This window comes from Carcharodon carcharias, chromosome 15 (genome assembly GCF_017639515.1).
Source record: "Carcharodon carcharias isolate sCarCar2 chromosome 15, sCarCar2.pri, whole genome shotgun sequence".
Taxonomy (NCBI): Eukaryota; Metazoa; Chordata; class Chondrichthyes; order Lamniformes; family Lamnidae; genus Carcharodon; species Carcharodon carcharias.
In genome coordinates this window covers 101,002,237-101,023,206 of record NC_054481.1, presented here as the reverse complement: position 1 = coordinate 101,023,206, position 20,970 = coordinate 101,002,237, and the positions used below count along the sequence as shown (strand labels likewise).

Sequence of the window (20,970 nt, the reverse complement as noted above, 5' to 3'; positions counted from 1 at the left end):
GAGTCCGTATGACTCTGTATGGGCTCTGAAGGAGGGTCATACGGACTCAAAGCTGGGTTTTTCCAGCATTTTTTGTTTTTATTTCAGATTTCCAGCATCCGTAGTTTTTTGCTTTTGTAGAAGTGTGATGGATCTGGGCTGTGATGCCTTCACAGTCGAATTGCAAGCCAGCACTCACTATTTGGCATCATCATGAAGAATGCTCCTTGGGAGTTCGGAAGCAGCGGACGGGCAACCCCTGTTTTGAGATTTTTTTCTTGCAAGAGGCAAGAGTGAAAAAATCGGCAAAGTTAGTTGATCCGAGGAGATCCTATCGTATTGCTCCTGGGGCTTCCAAACTGGGAAACGGGAACTCCAAGAGTGTGAGTATCGAGTCAGCCGCACGGACCCGGTTGAAGAATTATTTCTCCTTTTTTTGGAGGTAGCGAATCCGATTGCAACATTAATGTAACACAATAACACAATCGAGACGCAACCACTTCCTTGGGGGAGAGGGAAACGCAACCGAAGAGAAAACCGCGGGAGTTTAACCTTCCAGCGCAATTCGTCCAGCTGGAAAGGGGAACTGTATATGGCTTGGTGAAGTTTACAATTCGAGCCTGAGATGACGCAAGAGGATGTCGTGGTGGTGCTTAAGGCTGAAGTGCTCGCTGCTGGCTTCCCCACTCCACCCCCCTCCTCTCTGCTTCAGGTAGCAGTTTGGTGCTTCCCACAGGAACACTTCCTGGAATGAAATTGATCAGCAGTGAGGAGGATCGCGCGGAGAGAAATTGATACCAGACCTTAATAGAGAGGGAGCAGATCCTCACTTGCAGACGGGTCGAATAAACCAGCCGCCACCCTTTGTGCTCTTATGGCTTGCGGTCTCAAAGACGAGTTGCTTTGCTCCATCTGCCTGAGCATCTACCAGGATCCCGTGAGCTTTGGCTGTGAGCATTATTTCTGTAGGAAGTGTATCACTGAACATTGGAACAGACAGGATCACAGCTCCAGGGACTGTCCCGAGTGCAGGAGGATCTTCAGGGACCCTTTGCTCTCCCCCAGCCTCAAGCTGTCTAACATCGTGGAGAGGTACAGCGCTTTCCCCCTGGACGCCATCCTGCAAGCCCAGAGGAACTCGTTTCCCTGTAAGGACCATGATAAAGTCAAGCTGTTCTGCCTGAATGACAAATGCCTGGTGTGTTTCTTTTGCGACGAACCTGCTCTACACGAACAGCACCATGTCACCAACATCGAGGAATCCTTTGAAGAAATCCAGGTAAAGTTCGGCTAATGCCTCCGTGTTCCCCTGAATTGCCCAGTCTTAAAGGGGCTTCAATTTCCAAAGGAAGGCCGGGTACTGTCACATGCAAGTGTCATGCTTTTTTCACCCATGTCGTTTGTAAATGTCATTTGTATTAGCTCGTTGTAGAATATTTACTAAACAAAATCCAACTGGAGGGGCACTTTAAAACGCTGTCTTTTTGGGGTGAAGAGTCGTTGCCCAAAGATTCCTGATAATCTGGCGCATTGAATTGGAGGTGGGGTCGGGAACAAAGATAACCCCACCATAACCTAAATGTACCTTGTGAGGCAAATGTTTTACAGCCAGGGCTAACCGAGCATTGCAGAATCCAGCTAAGCCCATATTTAAAGGGGCAATGTCTCGATGAAAACTTGGCAGATTCCCCCCGGAGGGGAGGAAGACCCCTGAATCAGATATGAGATGGGATTAGCAGGGTCAGCTGGGGATATTAAGTGACACTATACTTTGAGACACACTTTTCAGTAAGTTGCAACCTTTTTTAATGTCACGTTTTGTTTGGATTTCTGCACAATTTCTGATCACTTTCATTTTTTGAGCATTTATATGCCCCCCCCCCCTGTTCAGAATGTGCTGATAATTTGCTGTGGTGCTGTTTGTGGGTGCACAATGGAGAAATGATCGCCTGGTATCTCACCCTGCTGGCCGTTTTTCGAAGCTGAACCTGTGGGTCAGGAAGCTACTTGAAACCCATTTTCAATCTCCTGTTCGTATCCAGGTAACTCCACATCAGGGATCAGTGCACTCTGACCTTCGATAATTTCTCTTTTCCCTGCTCAAGGGGAGTTGAAACCAAATGTGGTGCTTCAGCATTTGTACGGCTCCTTCCCTGACCCCAGGATGTCTCAGTGTTTCATAACCAACAAGGCACCTTTTATTTGAAGTGTAGTCACTGTTGTAATGTAGGGAATGTTGCTGCCAATTTGTGCACACAAACAGCAGTGCGATACAGTGAGAGATATCAAAAAATTTTAGTGATTTTGGTTGAGGGATAACTATTGGCCAGGATACTGGGGAGAACTCTCATGCTCTTTTTCAAAATAATGCCATGGGATCTTTTCCATCCATCTGAGAGGGCAGATGGGATGTTTAGTTTAACATCTAGCCAGAAGATATCTCTGATTATGTAGCACTTGATCAGCATCAGGCTAGATTTGGTGCTTCAGTCTCTGGTGTGGGGCTTGAACCCACAGCCGACTGATTCAAAAGCAAATGCTACTATTACTAAGTTAGAGCTTTTTATTTATTTAGTTCATGGGATGTGGGCATTGCTGGCTCAGCCAGCATTTATTGCCCATCCCTAAATGTCCTTGAGAAGATAATGGTGAGCTGCCTTCTTGAACTGCTGCAGTCCATGCAGTGTAGGTACACCCACAGGACTGTTAGGAGGGGAGTTCCAGGATTTTGACCCACCAAAAGTGAAGGAACGGTGATATAGTTCAAAGTCAGGATGGTGTGTGGCTTGGAGGGGAACTTGAAGGTGGCTGTGTTCCCAGGCATCTGCTGCCCTTGTCCATCTAGTTGGTAGAGGTCGCAGGCTTGGAAGGCTCTGTTGAAGGAACCTTGGTGTGTTGCTGCAGTGCATCTTATAGATGGTATACACTGCTGCTACTGTGCATCGGTGGTGGAGGTGAGTAAATGTTTGTGGATGGGGTGCCAATCAAGCAGCTGCTTTGTCCAGGATGATGTTGAGCTTCTTGAGTGTTGTGGGAGCTCATCCAGGCAAGTGGAAAGTATTCCATCACACTCCTGACTTGTGCCTTGTAGATGGTGGATAGCCTTTGGGGACTCAGAAGATGAGTTATTCACCACAGAATTCTCAGCCTCTGACCTGCTCTTGTAACCGCAGTATTTATATGGCTGGTCCAGTTCAGTTTCTGGTCAATGGTAACTCCCAGGATGTTGATAATGGCGGATTCAGTGATGGTTATGCCATTAAACGTCAAGGGGAGACGGTTAGATCCTTACCTCCTGAAGATGGTCATTGCCTGGCACTTGTGTGGCACGAACGTAACTTGTCCTTAACAGCCCAATCCTGAACATTGTCCAGGTCTTGCTCTATATAGACACAGACTGCTTCAGTATCTGAGGAGTTGCGAATGGTGCTGAACATTGTGCAATCATCAGCGAACATCCCCACTTCTGACCTTATGATGGAAGGAAGGTCATTGATGAAGCAGCTGAAGATAGTTGGGCCTAGGACACTAGCCTGGGGGACTCCTGCAGCAATGTCCTGGGACTGAGATGATTGACCTCCAACAACCACAACCGTCTTCTTTTGTATCAGGCATGACTGTAACTGGTGGAGAGTTTTCCCGCGATTCCCATTGACTCCAGTTTTGCTAGGGCTCCTTGATGCCACACTTGGTCAAATGCTGCCTTGATATCAAGGGCAGTCACTCACATGTCACTTCTTGAGTTCAGCTCTTTTGTCATGTCTGAACCAAGGTTGTAATGAGGTTGGGAGCTGAGTGGCCCTGGCGGAACCCAAACTGAGCGTGTTATTGCTAACAAGTCAGCTAACTCGGCACAGACTGGAAATGGAGCCTAGGAATTTCTGAGCCCTGTTGCTGAGTTCTAAATTGCCTCTTTCCCTATGCACTTTTGAAAAAAAAACCTATTCTGTCATGGGATGTGGGCGTCACTGGCAAGACCACCATTTATTCCCCATGCTGAAGTGACCAGGTAAGGATGTCAGATTTCCTTTCCTAAAAGGCAATAGTGAACCAGATAAGTTTTATAACTATTATTGAAGTTTCATGATCATTTTTACTGAGACTAGCTTTTGATTCCTGATTTATTTTTTATTAACTGCATTTGAATTCCACCAACTACAGTCGTGGGATTGGAACTTATGTCCCCAGAGGATTAGCCTTGCCTCTAATTACAGGTCTAGGTGACATTACCACCACACCACCATCTCCTCCTCCAGTCCCTGATTTCAATTTCCACTGTGTTAACCTTTTACTATTTTTAGTTTAATTAATGAATTGATGGGATTGGGTCATGGTTGGTATTTTCATCTAGGTTTGCACTGATTCCATCAAAGTTACAAATTCTCTTTGGATCTTATTTTATGTCAGTAAAGTGGAATGTGCTGCCTGTTAATACCTGCAGTGGATGACACCAAAAAATTTGAATGTGGAATTTTACTTCACATTCATGACTCCTAAGAAATATATACTGAGGTATACCAGGTACATTGGAGTTACAGATAAATAAACAAATAGAATCATATAGCACAGAAGGAGGCCATTCTGACCCTTTGAATGAGCTATCTAAGATAGTCCAACTCCCCCTGCCCTTTCTCCACAGTGCTGCAGCTTTTTCCTTTTCAACTATTTATCCAATTCCCTTTTGAAAGTTATTATTTAATCAATTTCCATCACTCTTTCAGATGGTGCATTCTACATCACAACAACTGACTGCATTTTTTTTTCCAAAAGAAAAATTCTTGTCATCTTTCCTCAGGTTTGTTTATCAATTACCTTAAATCTGGTAACTGACTTTCCTGCCAGTTCAAACAGCTTCTTCCTATCTGTTCTATCAAAACACCCCATAATAGGACAGCAAAAGACCACCACGTGCACAGAATCACAGAATTGTTGCAGTGTGAAGGAGGCCATTTGGACCATCGCGTCTGCTCCGGCTCTCTAAATGAGCGTTATGATCTAGTGCCATTGCCCTGCCTTTTCCCCGTACCATTGCACATTGTTTTATACAAATAATCATCCAATGCCCTCTTGAATGCCTTGATTGAACCTGCCTCCACCACACTTCCAGGCAGTGCATTCCAGACCCAAACCACTCGTTGTGTGAAAACGTTTTTTCTCACGTCACATTTGCTTCTTTTGCAAATCACTTTAAATCTGTGCCCTTTCATTCTAGATCCTTTTACGAGCAGGAACAGCTTCTCCCTATCCACTCTATCCACCCCCCTCATGATTTTCAACATCTCTATCAAATATGCGCTTAACCTCTTTCTCTCCAAGGAGAAGAGCCCTAAACTCTCCAATCTATCCTCATAGCTGAAGTTTCTCATCCCTGGAACCATTCTTATAAAGGCACTAACTTGTTCAGTTCCATAGGTGTGAGCTGTCTTTGTTATCTTGTTATCCATTCGTCATGTGCCAGTCTGGATGATGAGCATTGGTAAATCATATGGCAACAGGAGGCATTACAGTTGAGCCTGATCTTAGTCTGTGTCCAACAAATATTGGTTATTGATCTGAAGAGGAAAATCCCTGCCTATGTTTCTCTTAATTAGCCAAGAGCTGACAAATTTCAAAGTCGTATTCTGATTATGGTTATGATTTAGATGAGCATTGACCAAGAATTGAGACTACTGGTCTGTATGATTCAGTTCCACAGCGGGCAGCACCAAGCCAATCATGCCATTCGAGGAATGGTGCCCATTATATTTTGTAGCAGATATCATAAAATTGTAACAAATTTCTTGGATTCAGGTGGTTAATGTAGGTGACCTTTTTGCTCTTTAATTGTATTATGTAAAACTGTGAATGACCACTTCACTAGGTGCAGTGTTACCCTCCAGAATCACAGTGCAGAAGAAGCCCTTCGGCCCATCGAGTCTGCACTGACGTGAGAAACACCTGACCTACCTACCTAATCCCATTTACCAGCACTTGGCCAATAGCCTTGAATGTTATGACGTGCCAAGTGCTCATCCAGGTACTTTTTAATTGATGTGAGGCGACCCGCCTCCACCACCCCCCCAGGCAGCACTTTCCATTCCGTCACCACCCTCTGCGTAAAAAGGTTTTTCCTCACATCCCCCCCTAAACCTCCTGCCCCTCACCTTGAACTTGTGTCCCCTTGTGACTGACTCTTCAACTAAGGGGAACAGCTGCTCCCTATCCACCCTGTCCATGCCCCTCATAATCTTGTATACCTTGATCAGGTTGCCCCTCAGTCTTCTCTGTTCCAACGAAAACAATCCTAGCCTATCCAACCTCTCTTCGTAACTTAAATGTTTCATCCCAGGCAACATCCTGGTGAAAGTCCTCTGCACCCCCTCCAATGCAATCACATCCTTCCTATAATGTGGCGACCAGACTGCACACAGTACTCCAGCTGTGGCCTCACTAAGGTTCTATACAACTCCAACATGACCTCCCTACTTTTGTAATCTATGCCTTGATTGATAAAGGCAAGTGTCCCATATGCCTTTTTCACCACCCCACTAACATGCCCCTCCGCCTTCAGAGATCTATGGACACACACGCCAAGGTCCCTTTGTTCCTCAGAACTTCCTAGTATCATGCCATTCATTGAATATTTCCTTGTCAAATTACTCCTTCCAAAGTGTATCACCTCACACTTTTCAGGGTTAACTTCCATCTGCCACTTTTCTGTCCACTTGACCATCCCGTCTATATCTTCCTGTAGCCCAAGACAGTCAACCTCACTGTTAATCTTTGTGTTATCCAAAAATTTACTAATCCTACCCCCCACATAGTCATCTATGACATTTATATAAATGACGAATAATAGGGGACCCAGCACAGATTCCTGTGGTACGCCACTGGACACTGGCTTCCAGTCACTAAAGCAGCCTTCTGTCATCACCCTTTGTCTCCTACAACTAAGCCAATTTTGAATCCACCTTATCAAATTACCCTGTATCCTATGTGCATTTGTCTTCTTTATAAGTCTCCCATGTGGGACCTGAAATCCAAATAAACTACATCAACTGCCCTATCCTCATTTACACACCTGGTCATCACCTCAAAAAATTCAATCAAATTTGTTAGGTATGACCTCCCTCTGTCAAAGCCATGCTGACTATCCCTGATCGAACCTTGCCTCTCCAAGTGGAGATAGATTCTCTCCTTCAGAATTTTCTTCAATAGTTTCCCTACCACTGACGTGAGACTCACTGGCCTGTAGTTCCCTGGCTTATCTCTATAACTCTTCTTCAATAGCAGAACCACATTAGCTGTTCTCCAATCCTCTGGCACCTCCCCAGTGGCCAGAGAGGAATTAAATATTTAGATCAGAGCCCCTGCGATCTCCTCCCTTGCCTCCCTCAGCAGTCAGGTACACAAATCATCCGGACCTGGAGCTTTGTCCACTTTAAGCCTGCCAACACCTCCAATACCTTGTCACGCCGTGTATCAATTTGCTCAAGAACCTCGCAGTCTCTCTCCCCGAGTTCCATATCTTCACCCTCATTCTCTTGGGTGAAGATGGATGTGAAGTGTTCGTTCAACACTCTACCGATGTCCCATAGATTGCCCCCTTGGTCCCTAATGGGCCCTACTCTCCATTTCCTGTTTTGTCTCCAGTGCCAGATGCACCAACTGAGACAACCCTGTCACGTAAAGTATCCAGTATTAGAGCTGTTATTACTAAAAATCCTCCTGTGAAACCCTCCATTGGGTGCTTCTGAAGGAAATGCAATTCCTGGCAAAGATAGACCCTTCTTAACAGAGGCACATGCCATGGGATCTGCCATTGTGGCACTGGCCACATGCAGGCTAAGGATTCAATGTAACCATACAGGCCAGTAATGCTCTTCTACTGTTGCTACCTGACAGAAACTTCCACCCTGATATTGAAAATGGTTTTGACCACAGAAAACAGCCACAAACACATTCTACAGATGCAAATTTGTGGTGTTTTTGCCAAATCCATTAGCATCTGTTGTCGTCTTTTTTTATAAAGGTGTTGAACAATTAAGAATATTGATAGATTTGACAATTGGCTGCCTGTGTCCATTTTCTGATTTACAGAAATCCTGATATAAGCAGATTATTTGCAGCTAAACTCTCTTGCCTAGCTCACATTCTTTCTTGATGCTGATAATCTTGAGATGTTCTACGTATGAAGGGAGGTTCATGTTAAAAATCAGTTTAGGGATGATGTGGCATGAATTTGCTGCTTTGCTACAAGGCACTTCTGCTGCCAACTCTGTGCCTCTGTTGGTGTCCTGGAGCCAAATTTTCAAAGATCCATTGTTGAACACAGTTGCAAAATGGCACATTAAGCCTTCAAAAGGTCCAGTGGGTGGAAGCAAATGAGCTAGACTGGTCTTTGTGGTTCATTTGAGCACTGCTCTCCTGATAGCCTAGTAACAATATGAAATAGTAACATAATCCTGCTACATTACTGAGTTGCTTCTAGTAGAAATGTGCCAACATTAAACAGGATCTCACGTCACTCTTTGGACCTGCCCCCTTGAACAGCAACCATTGGAAGAGTCTGGTGTCCAAAAATAATAGTCATGAGTTGTCACTACTGAGGCCTCAACAATAATTTTCCACTGTGGAGGTGTGAAAGCTTTTGTTCTTGTGGTCTGCAAAGGCTGGGAGCCAGGGACTTTACACGCCCAGGCCCACGCAAGTCAAACAGGCCAAATCAGTAAAACCTAACCTGGGCAAATTTGCTCCGTTTTTCAGGTTCCTCTCACTGAGAACATAACAATTCCACATTGTTTAATCTGCCAATAAAAAAGCCAGAGTTCGGATCTGCAATCAGTATTCTTTTCAAGTGTTAGTGATGCTCAGAGCCCCTACTTAAAAAGGGACACGCACCTACAGTCTATTTCCACACTTTTGACATCACACTTTTTAGATGCAGCATCCAGAAATCACAGCTGTTGTTTATTTTTCAAATAAAATATGCAAATCGTGAAAGCAAACCTAATCATGAGCCTCTAATTGTCATCAGGATGTGCCTGATCATACTTCGTCTTGTAACTTTACAGGGACAACTTATACAGCTGCACTTTAGCAGCATAACAATAAACTGGGATATAATCCTCCAGTCGATTTTATTTTTAAAAAATCCTCCAACTTTCTGTAAGCAATGCCACAGGCCATCCACGATATGAGCATAAGAATATAAGAACGTAAGAAATGGAGTAGGCCATACAGTCCCTGAGCCTGGTCTGCCATTCGATAAGATCATGACTGATCTTCAACATAAATTCTACTTTCTCATCCCCTCCCCATGTCCCTTGATTCCCCAAAGTCCATTGATCTCGTCCTTGATTATATTTAACTAATGAGCCTCCACAGCCCTCTGGGGTAGAGAATTCCAAAGATTCACAATCCTCTGAGTGAAGAAATTCCTCCTCCTCCTCATCTCAGTCCAAAATGGCTGACCCCTTTTCCAGAGAATCGTCCTTCTAATTCTAGACTCCCTATCGAGGGGAAACAGCCTTTCAACATCTACCCTTCAAGTTCGACACTACAAGTTGATTCAATGTTTTCATAACTGTGCACGTGAGTGCTGCCAGAAAGGGTTCCTCCCCAGCTGGAGATTATCATTGAACCACTCTTTCACTTACCAATGATGAAATTGTTGACTTCCCCATTGCAGGAAGACTGAACCAAGTGGCAGGCCACCCGGATACTAGTTCAGATCTGCTAAATGATGACTGGTTTATGTTGCATCAAATCAATTCCTCTTGGCTACGAGCACTGGCCCTGTGTGGATGTATTATGTACTCTTTCTACTGAGGCTCCATCTGCTGACAGGTGGTCAGAAAAGGTCCTGTGGTACTCTTTCAAAGATGAGTTATCTGCAGTGTCCTGGCCAATACTTATCCATCAAATCAAAGTCATTAAAACAGATTATCCAGTGGTTGTTTCACTGATGCTTGTGGGAGCTTGCTGTGTGCAATTAACTGCTGCGTTTCCCGCATTACAATGGTGCCTATGTTACAAAGTAAGGTGGCTGTAAGGTGCTTCGGGGCCATCCTGAGGTGCTGAAAGGCGCATATAAATGCAAATTTTATTTAGTTGGATCCCATGACTACACACACAGTGCATTCAGTAAATGCTGGTTAGGTTGGTGCCCAGCTCCACTGCCTGTGGCAAGATAGAGAAAACCCTCCCATCAAGATGGTTTTCAGCATGACTTGTAACATTGGGACCACCTCAATTACCTTTTAGGGCCACTGGAAGTAATCGAGTTCTAAGATAAATGTCGTATGATGACACTGCAATGTGGCCTGACTATTTGACATTTGCTGCAATAAAATTAAAGTTCTCTCTTCCTAATGGCTCATTTGGGAACCACAATATGTAGCTGAGCCACACAGACAAGGGAAGACTTAAAGGGTCACCAGTTTGTGCTCATTTATCTGATCTCAGCTGGAACAACAGTAATGACACTACAATTGATTTCAGTGCACTTGTAGCTAAAGGGATTACTAGCTCTTGGATAACTGTCCAGTAACCACTGCTGGACAGTTTTGCCTAAGTGCCAGGTTAGCAGGTGTAATGCCTTCAGTAATCAACATTGATTACAAACCCACTGACTCCCACAGCTATCTCGACTACAGCTCCTCACACCCTGCTTCCTGTAAGGACTCCATCTCATTCTCTCAGTTCCTTCGCCTCCGTCTCATCTGTTCCGATGATGCTACCTTCAAAAACAGTTCCTCTGACATGTCCTCCTTCTTCCTTAACCGAGGTTTTCCACCCACGGTCGTTGACAGGGCCCTCAACCGTGTCCGGCCCATCTCCCGCGCATCCGCCCTCACGCCTTCTCCTCCCTCCCAGAAACATGATAGGGTCCCCCTTGTCCTCACTTATCACCCCACCAGCCTCCGCATTCAAAGGATCATCCTCCGCCATTTCCGCCAACTCCAGCATGATGCCACCACCAAACACATCTTCCCTTCACCCCCACTATCGGCATTCCGTAGGGATCGCTCCCTCCGGGACACCCTGGTCCACTCCTCCATCACCCCCTCCTATGGCACCACCCCATGCCCACGCAAAAGATGCAACACCTGCCCCTTCACTTCCTCTCTCCTCACCGTCCAAGGACCCAAACACTCCTTTCAAGTGAAGCAGCATTTCACTTGCATTTCCCCCAACTTAGTCTACTGCATTCGTTGCTCCCAATGTGGTCTCCTCTACATTGGAGAGACCAAACGTAAACTGGGCGACCGCTTTGCAGAACACTTGCGGTCTGTCCGCAAGAATGACCCAAACCTCCCTGTCACTTGTCACTTTAACCCTCCACCCTGCTCTCTTGCCCACATGTCTGTCCTTGGCTTGCTGCATTGTTCCAGTGAAGCCCAACGCAAACTGGAGGAACAACACCTCATCTTCCAACTAGGCACTTTACAGCCTTCCGGACTGAATATTGAATTCAACAACTTTAGGTCGTGATCTCCCTCCCCCATCCCCACCCCCTTTCTGTTTCCCCCTTCCTTTTTTTTCCAATAAATTATATAGATTTTCCTTTTCCCACCTATTTCCATTATTTAAAAATTAAAAAAAAAAAATCTTTTATGCTCTCCCCACCCCCACTAGAGCTATACTTTGAGTGCCCTACCATCCATTCTTAATTAGCACATTCGTTTAGATAATATCACCAACTTTAACTTTAACACCTATGTGTTCTTTTGTACTATTGTTGTTGACATCTTTTGATGATCTGCTTCTATCACTGCTTGTTTGTCCCTACAACCACACCTCCACTCCACTTCTCTCTCTCTCTCTCTCTCTCCGCCCCCCCCACACACACACCTTAAACCAGCTTATATTTCAACTCTTTCTTGGACTCGAACTCAAGTTCTGTCGAAGGATCATGAGGACTCGAAACGTCAACTCTTTTCTTCCCCGCCGATGCTGCCAGACCTGCTGAGTTTTTCCAGGTAATTCTGTTTTTGTTTTTGTTTTGGATTTCCAGCATCCGCAGTTTTTTTTGTTTTTATTTTGATTGACTGGAGTCATGTGGAAATTACCACTTGGCATTGCACCAACTCCCTGCTTCTGGAAGCGGAACCCACATCTCGGGGAGGAGAGGAGGGTTATAAAAGAAGAGGAAATTGACGCCCCACCGAGAAACACTGCTTGAGCCCATGTGCTAAGAACATTGCTAGCTGGGCAAGTGTTTTTTTTCTTTGCAAATTTGTTTTCATTCAAAATCTCCAGGAGGAATTTTGGGGTCATTATATCGTGGAAGAAATTTGTACTTTGCAACCAGAAAAGTGTTGACATTTTAATGTACCTGTTAGTTTGTGATTGTGGATTGATTCCAGCTGTTAACTGTACTGGAGGGTGCTTCTATGAGGTTTCCTGATGATGTACAGTCCTTTCTGTTAAAACGTCCTCGATGTGCTTTATTGTCAGTGTGATCTTTTTATGAGAGATGGAGGTTGCAGCCTTATAATTCCTCTGAGAAAGCCATAAACTGATACTTCTTGTTCTTCTTAATTACTCAACATTTGTAACAAAGTGCAGCACAAAAATAACTGTGTTGCTCCCATCATTAGATTAAAATGAGAAAGAGACTTGTAGCCTTAAAACATCTCTCCAACAGCTCAAAGTGCTTTACATATGAAGTACATTGCAACATAATTGACTGTCTTGTAGGCAAAACACAGTCTTAAGTTGCAGTTAAAGCTCTCTCCAGGATTTGAGCATGTCGTCTGGTTTAAACTCCAGTGCCATTGGGAGGAAGTGTTACATTGATGACAATGCTTCCTTCGGATGAGACCTTAAACCAAGGTTTTGAGCGCTAATTAAAGTGGACCTTAAAGATCCACTGGGATTTTTGATGAGCTGGGCGAGATTGCTGATGTCCTGGCCAACATTCCCCCCTCAAACCACATCACTGAAAACGGATTTACTAACCATTTATCTAATTGCTGTTAGTGGGCTCTTCCTGTGCACTGCTGGGCCATGCAGGAAGAAACATGGAATCTGCATGCAGGCTCACCACTGCACCAGGTTCCTTATTTAAGATGGATAAAAGTAATTTTTTTTGAAAGAAGACATTTTACGGCGATGCTTAATGATGTTGATTTGGTGCATAATATCTCTTTACCATATGCTGTGTCTGCTGTGCCAGAATTCCTGTGAGGCCACAGGATCTTGTGGGAGGAAGGGGGCGAACGAGCTTGTTCAGCAGGATTGTGTTTGTTTAGTTTTTTTTTCTCCCTCACACAGGCTGTGCTTAATCCTGAACATTTTCTTGTGCAAACAGCAGGTGTTTGGAATGAACCCTTGTTCGTTCTTGTGCACCGTACTGTGAGAGCTGACAGGAACAGGATACTCCCCAGTCTCTCATTTTTCCTCGAATTATTTATTTCCAATTTTTTCTGCCCCTCTGCTGAGGCCACTGAATCTTGCTTTGTCGGAATGCTTCCTTCTGTACTCGCAGCCCTTTTACTATCACAGTCAGGTGGCCATATGTGAACCGTGGCGATGAATGCTGACTGTGTAGGATACTACTGCCAAGAATGACCCTGTTCTCGCCAAAACACCACATCTTTCCTATCGCGGAGAACCTACTGTCTGTCAGCTCAAATGTATTACCTCCCTGTAGAATGATGGGATTGAGGGATATGGGGTGAAGGTGACCACAAAAAGGAAAAACTTGCATTTATATAACACCTTTATCATATACTACAGCTGTCCCACAGCACTTAATCAGCAGGCCTCTTTTGAAATCAATTCTGTTTTTAAGTTAGGTCAGTAGTTAAGCCACAGTCCCACAAGGGACTGCAAACATCCCTCACCCTATTGGAGGGGGGCAATTAGTTACATAGCTTGAGGGGCACCATCCTGCATCAAACACAGGGTAGGCAATGAGGTATGTCTCAAATCTACCTCAGCCAGAACAGGAATTGAATTTATGCTATTGATGTTAATCTGAACCACACACCAGCCATGTAGTCAACTGAGCTAACTGGCCCCCTAAGTAAGTGGATGTAGCTGCAAATTTGTTCACTGCAATGTACAAGGAGCTAGAGAGGAACTAATGACTAGTTAACTTGTGTTTTTGCAGCATTAGTTGTGGAATGAATGCCATCCAAGGAGAATACCTCACTCTTGTTCAAAAGGCTCTTTTGCATCCATTTGAATGGGCAAATTAGATCTCACTTTAATGTCTCATCTGAAGGATGGGACCTCTGTCGATTAACCGTCCCTCAGCACTACACTGAAGTGTCAGCCAATAGCTGTAATGAAAATAAGAACTGGTGTGCTGGGTCTAATGCCCTGTTCCTATTCCGGAAAATTCTTGCGTTTTCTGTGGTGAAAGTGGCTTTTTTTTCAAAATGTAATGTCCTTGTTAGATAAATTAAAAATTAATTGCAAAACCCAGCTGCAATGCTGAGGGAACAACTGCCACTGTCTGTCTGTTATCATATTTTGAAAAGAATGTGGTTTAGAAAGAAGCAGTAATTAAAACTCAGGGAGCCAGCTGACATCCATAAACCATGAGAGTGCAGCTTGAGTGAAATAATGGCTTCTTTTGCGACCCAGCGATTAAATTAGGGCCTTGTCTCCAGCACTCAGGCAGACATTCCCTCTGTGTGCTCTGTGTCAAATACAGTGTTCCAAGTATTAAATTACTAAATGAGAGGCATTCAGCAGTATGGGAGAATGATTAAACAAATTGCTGTTGAAATGTTATTTTGTGAAGGAAATGTTTGATTCTGCGTATGGGTTTTTCTCCTCCTTCCTTGATAGCACAGGCCTTCAATTGTGGTGGTGGTGTGGGGGTGGGGTAGCAGGGGTGTTGGGTGGGGGGTGGGGAGGGGTGCCCACTTTCATGGATGACGCCCTCTGACGCCTCACCCACATGGCTATTCTTCCTACATGTTCGAAGATGGTGAGTGTTGGCAGGCAATCGGACCACGGGCAGCGTGGGCAATTGGAGCTCAGTCTGATCATGGCCTTATCCAATTCTTTTCAGTAGCTTTTGCAGTGGTGGTTCCCTAGATAGAGATTGGAAGTGGGGACCATAACTGGAATTCATTTTGGCATCCCTGACCAGAGAGAGGGAAAGAGAGTCCTGCAGGAAATGGGTGTGGACAGGGTCGGAGTTAGTGCTATTCCTGATGAGGGTATACTTGCTGTCTAGGCACTGAAGAATGGTATGTGTGTGAGGCGCTTGTGAGTTACTGGCACCTGTGGAACCTGTACACGTGAGCATATCTGTCATCAGCAGAGGAGAGGAAATTGGAAGAAACAAGAAGAGCAACAAGATATAGTTAATAAGCTTCCTATTGGGCCACTAACTGGGTGGTTGTGTTTGTGAATCTGCCTCCCTTTAAGCTCCGTTGGGGCTGCACCTCCAGTGCAATGGAGCTGAGGTAATATTCCCTGTGGAGAGAACAGAACAGCAGAGGGCAGGTCAACCAGAGACCTGCCTGCATAAATTGGCAGACCATGTCCCCGCTGTCTGAGTGTGAATGCATGAAGAGATGGGATGAAAGTAACAAACCCTAAGGGAGGAATCGTTCCAGATTTGCACTAACCGTGGAAGCCAGCACGAAAACGGATGTTTTACCCACTGGCCGCAATGGTGGTTTTTCACGTCATATTGTCCCAGTCCCGGCTCATTAGCCATGCGTTCCCAGGAAACATGCCATTTTGCTGGTGGGTAGCCTCCGAATTGCTTGTGATGCCAGCACCTCATCGCTTCCTCCCACCTGGCGCCACATTTAAAGTGCAGCCACACGCACACCTCTCGGTGCATTCAGCCCAGGACTGCTGCACAGAAGACATGAAAGGCATGAAAACTGAAGCCTCCTGATTCAGTGATGCATCCCAGGGACACCTACTGGACACCGTTGGAGCCTGCCGCAATCTCCTCTACCCCCGCTCTGACCACAGGAGGCCCAGTAGTGTTACCACTCCAGCTTGAGAGGTGGTGCCAGTGGTGGTCAGTGTCAACACTGCACAGAAGACATTCACCATTCAGTTCAGAAAATGGATGAATGATCTCATCCATGCTGCCAGGATAAGGAAACCATTTCATCACTCTAAACTCACACACTCACAAGCCCATCACACATCCACTGGCATCTCACTCACTGCCAACTCAAGGGACATCACCACTCACTCTCTCACACGCACCCTCACATCTCCATCTGGCCTCATCTCCTCTGGAGACTGCCTCTTCAACCCCCACCTTCTTGAGGCCACTTGCACAGATCAACATGTGCTCACACACACACCCTGGGATACCCACTTCCCCAGTGGCCTCAGGCAAGGGAAGAGACTGTAGGATGAGGGCTGTGGGGGGATGATTCCAGCGAGCTGGGCTTATAATGATATGCAGATGTATTACAATGAAGTTCCCAACATGCAGTAGTGGAAATGCGACCCGCCATCGACAGGCAGAGTGGATAACTGCAAACTGGTTTCACAATGTCCTGAAACCAATTTTTGGCCTTCCTGTCATATTGTCCGCTCACGTCCGCCATGACGCCCGACAACAGTGGGCACAGAAAATTCCGCCCTGAGTGTTATTACTCTAGGTTTCTATAAGATTTGATTTGGCACATGGGAAGACCTGATATAGATGAAGATCATTGTCACCAGGACCACAATTTTCCGCCCCTTCTGGCATCAGGCGTCATGGCGGGCATGGGCAGACAACATGGTGAGAAGCCAAACATTGGTTTTACACCGTCGTGAAACTAGTTTGCGATCAACTGCTCTGCCCATCAATAGTGGGCCGCTTTTCCCATCGTCCAATGTTGGGCACCTAATTTCAATGCTTTTGCATCTCATCATCTTGCCTGCCTGCTGGAATCATCCCCACCACATTGAATTTACTTCCCAGGTCAGCGTGACTTCTGAATGATGCGATTAGCAACAGCATTTAAAAAGTGTGCACCTGGCGAGGGCCAGACAAGTTGCTTTTTCTCAGCTGGTTGACATTGTGGTGCCAGGGTACTGTGGTTGGGGCAAGGCGGTGGGGGCAAGGCAGCACGGTCTGATGGTAGTGCACAAGCACATGGGTTGTGGGGGGGTGGGGGGGGGTGGAGTGGGGAGCAGGGAAGTGGCCACGCATTGGGGAAACCTTGTATAAAGTCAGCATTCTTCCAGGCGCAGCTACTTTGACATGATTGGAATTGGGCCTCTAACTTATCTGCCCACTCAAGCAATGCAGAGGTATGAAAGTGTCACCAAATGCTCCTGAACTTTGCACCCCTCGAGCACAGATTGCAAATTAATGAGCTTTTTAGGGGGCTGCAGAGCCATTGGGCGACTGGACAAGTTGTACAATCTCCTTGACAGCTTGTTGTCACGGCGATCTGATTGCCATGTGAGTGCAGTTGATGGCATCCTGCACCTATGAGAAACCTGAGATCTGGGCAAATCCCAGCGCTTGGACATGGAGCAGTCACTGGTGAAGGCACTCGGAGCTCTTTGCAATGGCTTCATTAAGCTTTGGACCAGTATCCCCCATGGTTCAAGCTAACAGTGCAGCCTTGCAGTGTGGGTTTGGAGAATGCCTGCACCTGAGCTGAGAGCACAGCATCAGTCCAGTGAACAAAGCTAACACTGATTGGTCAGGTGGAGTGGGTGGGGTTTTGGACAGCCAGGCAGTGTACTGAACTCTGGCCATTCAAGTGGTGGCCATCACTGCCCGGGATGTGTTAAAGAGTCTCGAGATGCAGCTGGAGCTACATGCATAACCATGAGAGGTTTCAAGGAGACCAATGCTAACCCACGCGTCTCTCTCTTTCATCCTGCAGGAGGCATACATCAGGAGCATGGAGCCTGGTGACCTAGCTGTATGCCTCATGGCTTACAGGGAGCAGAGACAAAGGAGAAGAGAGTGACGGAGGTGCCTGGCTGTGCAGAAGAAGGAGCAGCACCCTCAGGAAGAAGGGGCAGCTGGTGCTCCTGCGCATGCCAATGAAGAGTCACAGTGAGCTGTTGCTGGTCAGTGCCTTGCCAGACCCAGAGTGTACAGATGGTGCTCGTCATTCCTGCAGATGACTGAGATCCGGTGTTATCGAAGACTGCGTATGCCCAGGGAACTGGTTGATCACATATGTCACCTGCTGCAGGATTTGATGCCACGGGGCCATGGAGGACATCCACTGCCAGTGGCTATGAAAGTGACCATGGCGCTCAATTTTTACGCCAGTGGCTCCTCCTAGAACTCCACAGGTGACCTCTGCGGGATCTCGCAAGCCTCCACACACAAGTGCATCTAGGAGGTCATGGACGCCATATTCGTGAACTTAGTGTATTTCACCCGGGATCAGGAAAGCCAGGAAGCAAGAGCGCTGGGATTTGCCCAGATCTCAGGTTTCTCATAGGTGCAGGATGCCATCGACTGCACTCACATGGCAATCAGATTGCCGTGACAACAAGCTGTCAACAACGTCAACCACAAGGGCTTCCACTCACTGAATGTTCAGCTGGTCTGTGACCATCACAAACACATCCTACAGGTTTGTGCTGGTTCCCAGGGAGTGTCCACGACTCCTACATCCTCAAAGTCTCAGATCCCTGACATCTTCCAGGGTCCACAGAGGCTGCAGGTTTGGCTCCTCAGGGACAAGGGCTACCCACACAGAATGTGGCTGATGACACCTGTGCGGCAGCCTCAGACTGCAGCAGAGAGAAGGTATAATGAGGCTTATGCTGCAACTTGCACTTTGGTGGAGCAAACAATTGGGATGTTAAAAATGAGATTCCGGTGCCTGGATCCGTCTGGTGGGGCCCTGCAATACAGCCCACAGAGGGTGTCATGTATCATTGTCCCCTGCTGTGCCTGTCACAACCTGGCGCTGCAACAGGGGGAGGAGCTCCCTGAGGAGGTGATGCAGGAGCTGCACATCTCCTCCGATGAGGAGGATGCCGACAGGGATGAGGGTGATGAGGTTCTTGAAGGCGAGGATGACGGCAATGAGGCCATTGCGTTGTCCAGACAAGGCAGGCGCGCTTGGGAGACCCTCATGGCCGCTAGATTCGTGGAGGATGATGACAACATGCAGTGAGGAGGCTCCATAGATCTTCATATTGCATCTGTGAACGTTTGACTCATGTGTGGCTCATGGCAGCACACATACTCTCTGAGGGAAGGCAGATGCAGCATGAGATGCAGCAGGATATGTTCGAGGAGGATAATAATGACGTGCGTTGGGGACACTCCACAGGTCCTCACAAAGCTTATGTGAATGTCTGACTCCTGTCTGGCTGATGGCACATTGCTTGTGCTCTGTGAACAGGGTCAGATCATGGAGATGCGGCGGGGAAACTTTAACTTCTCCTGATCCTGTGGCATCCTTCGTGAGCTGAACCCTTCAGGATAACACTGTCACCGGACACAGATTGTTTGGGGTGGGGGGGGTGCTAGCCGCACCTCAAAGATGCTGGGAGAACACAGAGAGAATGATGGAACTCTGTGCCGCTGGCTCAGGACATTCTGGCAACAACGATAAGCCCCCTTGAGGTGCAGGCATGACTTATGAAGGCTGTGACGGGCCTTCAATGAGGGTGTCATCAGATTCTTCTTCCGAAGTGTCTTCAGGGCTTGAGTCAAGGACCTGGGTCATGGACTCCCTCGGCTGTTTCCCAGATGTGCCTGCAAAAGCAAGGAGAGATAATTAGTGCATGGCAGGGGACTGTGGAACAGCGGAACTGACTCACAGCATGGTTGTCTGATGGATGTTGCACGGCTGGATCCCCACTTTGTTGACCTCACCACTGACCTCACCGTCAGCACAGGAACTGTCCAGATCCTTGCCGACCAGCTGGATGATGTTATTTTCAAAGTCTGTGAGGACGTTGATGTCGGGAATTCCTCCACCAGTCTCCCTTTTATTGTGTGCCAGCTTGTCCTGCATGAATATAGATGGAGACAGTGTAAGCAGGATGCCTGCCAAGCCAGGTGATAAAGATGCCTGGTATGTGTGGGTGATGAGTGGTGCCATGGATGGGATGAGGACACGGTCCGTAGGGCTGATGACGGTGTGTTTGAGAGAGAGTGAATGGTGATGTCCCTTGAACTGGCAGTGAGTGAGATCCCTATGGATGTGTGATGGGCTTGGAAGTGAGAGAGGTGGGAGTGATGAGAAGAGTGCTTTACCCTGGTGGAACAGAGGAGATCATTCATCCTCTTTTGGCACTGGGTAGTTGTCCTTTTTTGCAGGGTGTTGGTGTTGACCATCACTGCCACCGCTTCCCATGCTGTATTGGTGACCTTGCTTGCTGGCCTTCACCCAGAACGGGGGTAGGGGACTTCATGGTGGGCCCACAACGTCTAGCAGGCGGCCAAGCGAGGCGTCACTAAATTTGGGGTCAACGTGTTTCCTCCCTTTGGCATCCATGAGTTTCCAGTAGCTTCCGATGCCTCCGAGAGTGCTAGCTCTGTGCAGGGGCGCCCTTTAAATATGGCACCCAGGTTACTGGAGGCCTAAGGTGATGGTGGGGCGGGCAAATGAGAGGAAGCCCTGCCAGTGATCTGGCATGTTTCCCAGAAATGCATTATTAATGAGACAGGATGTGCTGGGAATGGGACAATACGGCGTGGAAAACCACCAATGCGGCTGGAGGGTAAAATGTTCAATTCCCCTTCTGCTACCACACTTAGTGCAAATCTGGGACGATTCTGCCGTGGGAATTCAATGAAGTGTAATGGTTGACTTGTGTCATTTTAAACTGTAACCACATAATCTGTGAAATGTCCAGCTGTGCAATTGTAAATAATGCAGATGTGTGAAATTGGAAACAGAAAAAAAAACGCAGAAAATGCTAGAATAATCCTCAAACAGGTCACTCGCTGGCTGTATCACCATTTAATTAGATCTTTACTGATCTGTAACTCAGCTCCATTATCCCTAATACAAAATCTGTTGATCGCAGTCTTGCAATCAGCATTTGTGCAATTGAAAGGGAAGCTTAAAAGTTTCAGATCATGAC

At 46.6% G+C, this 20,970-nt stretch overlaps 1 protein-coding gene across 1 annotated transcript in view; it reads left to right on the top strand.

Annotated features, from left to right (window-relative positions):
• The first annotated feature begins 487 nt into the window (after positions 1–487).
• The window catches only part of trim62.1 (tripartite motif containing 62, tandem duplicate 1), an 84,307-nt gene continuing 63,824 nt past the window's right edge, over positions 488–20,970 (top strand). The window contains exon 1 of the mRNA XM_041207222.1: positions 488–1,258. Within this exon, the coding sequence (XP_041063156.1) occupies positions 854–1,258 (405 nt within the window). The 5' untranslated portion in view covers positions 488–853. The remainder of the gene's footprint in view (positions 1,259–20,970) is intronic.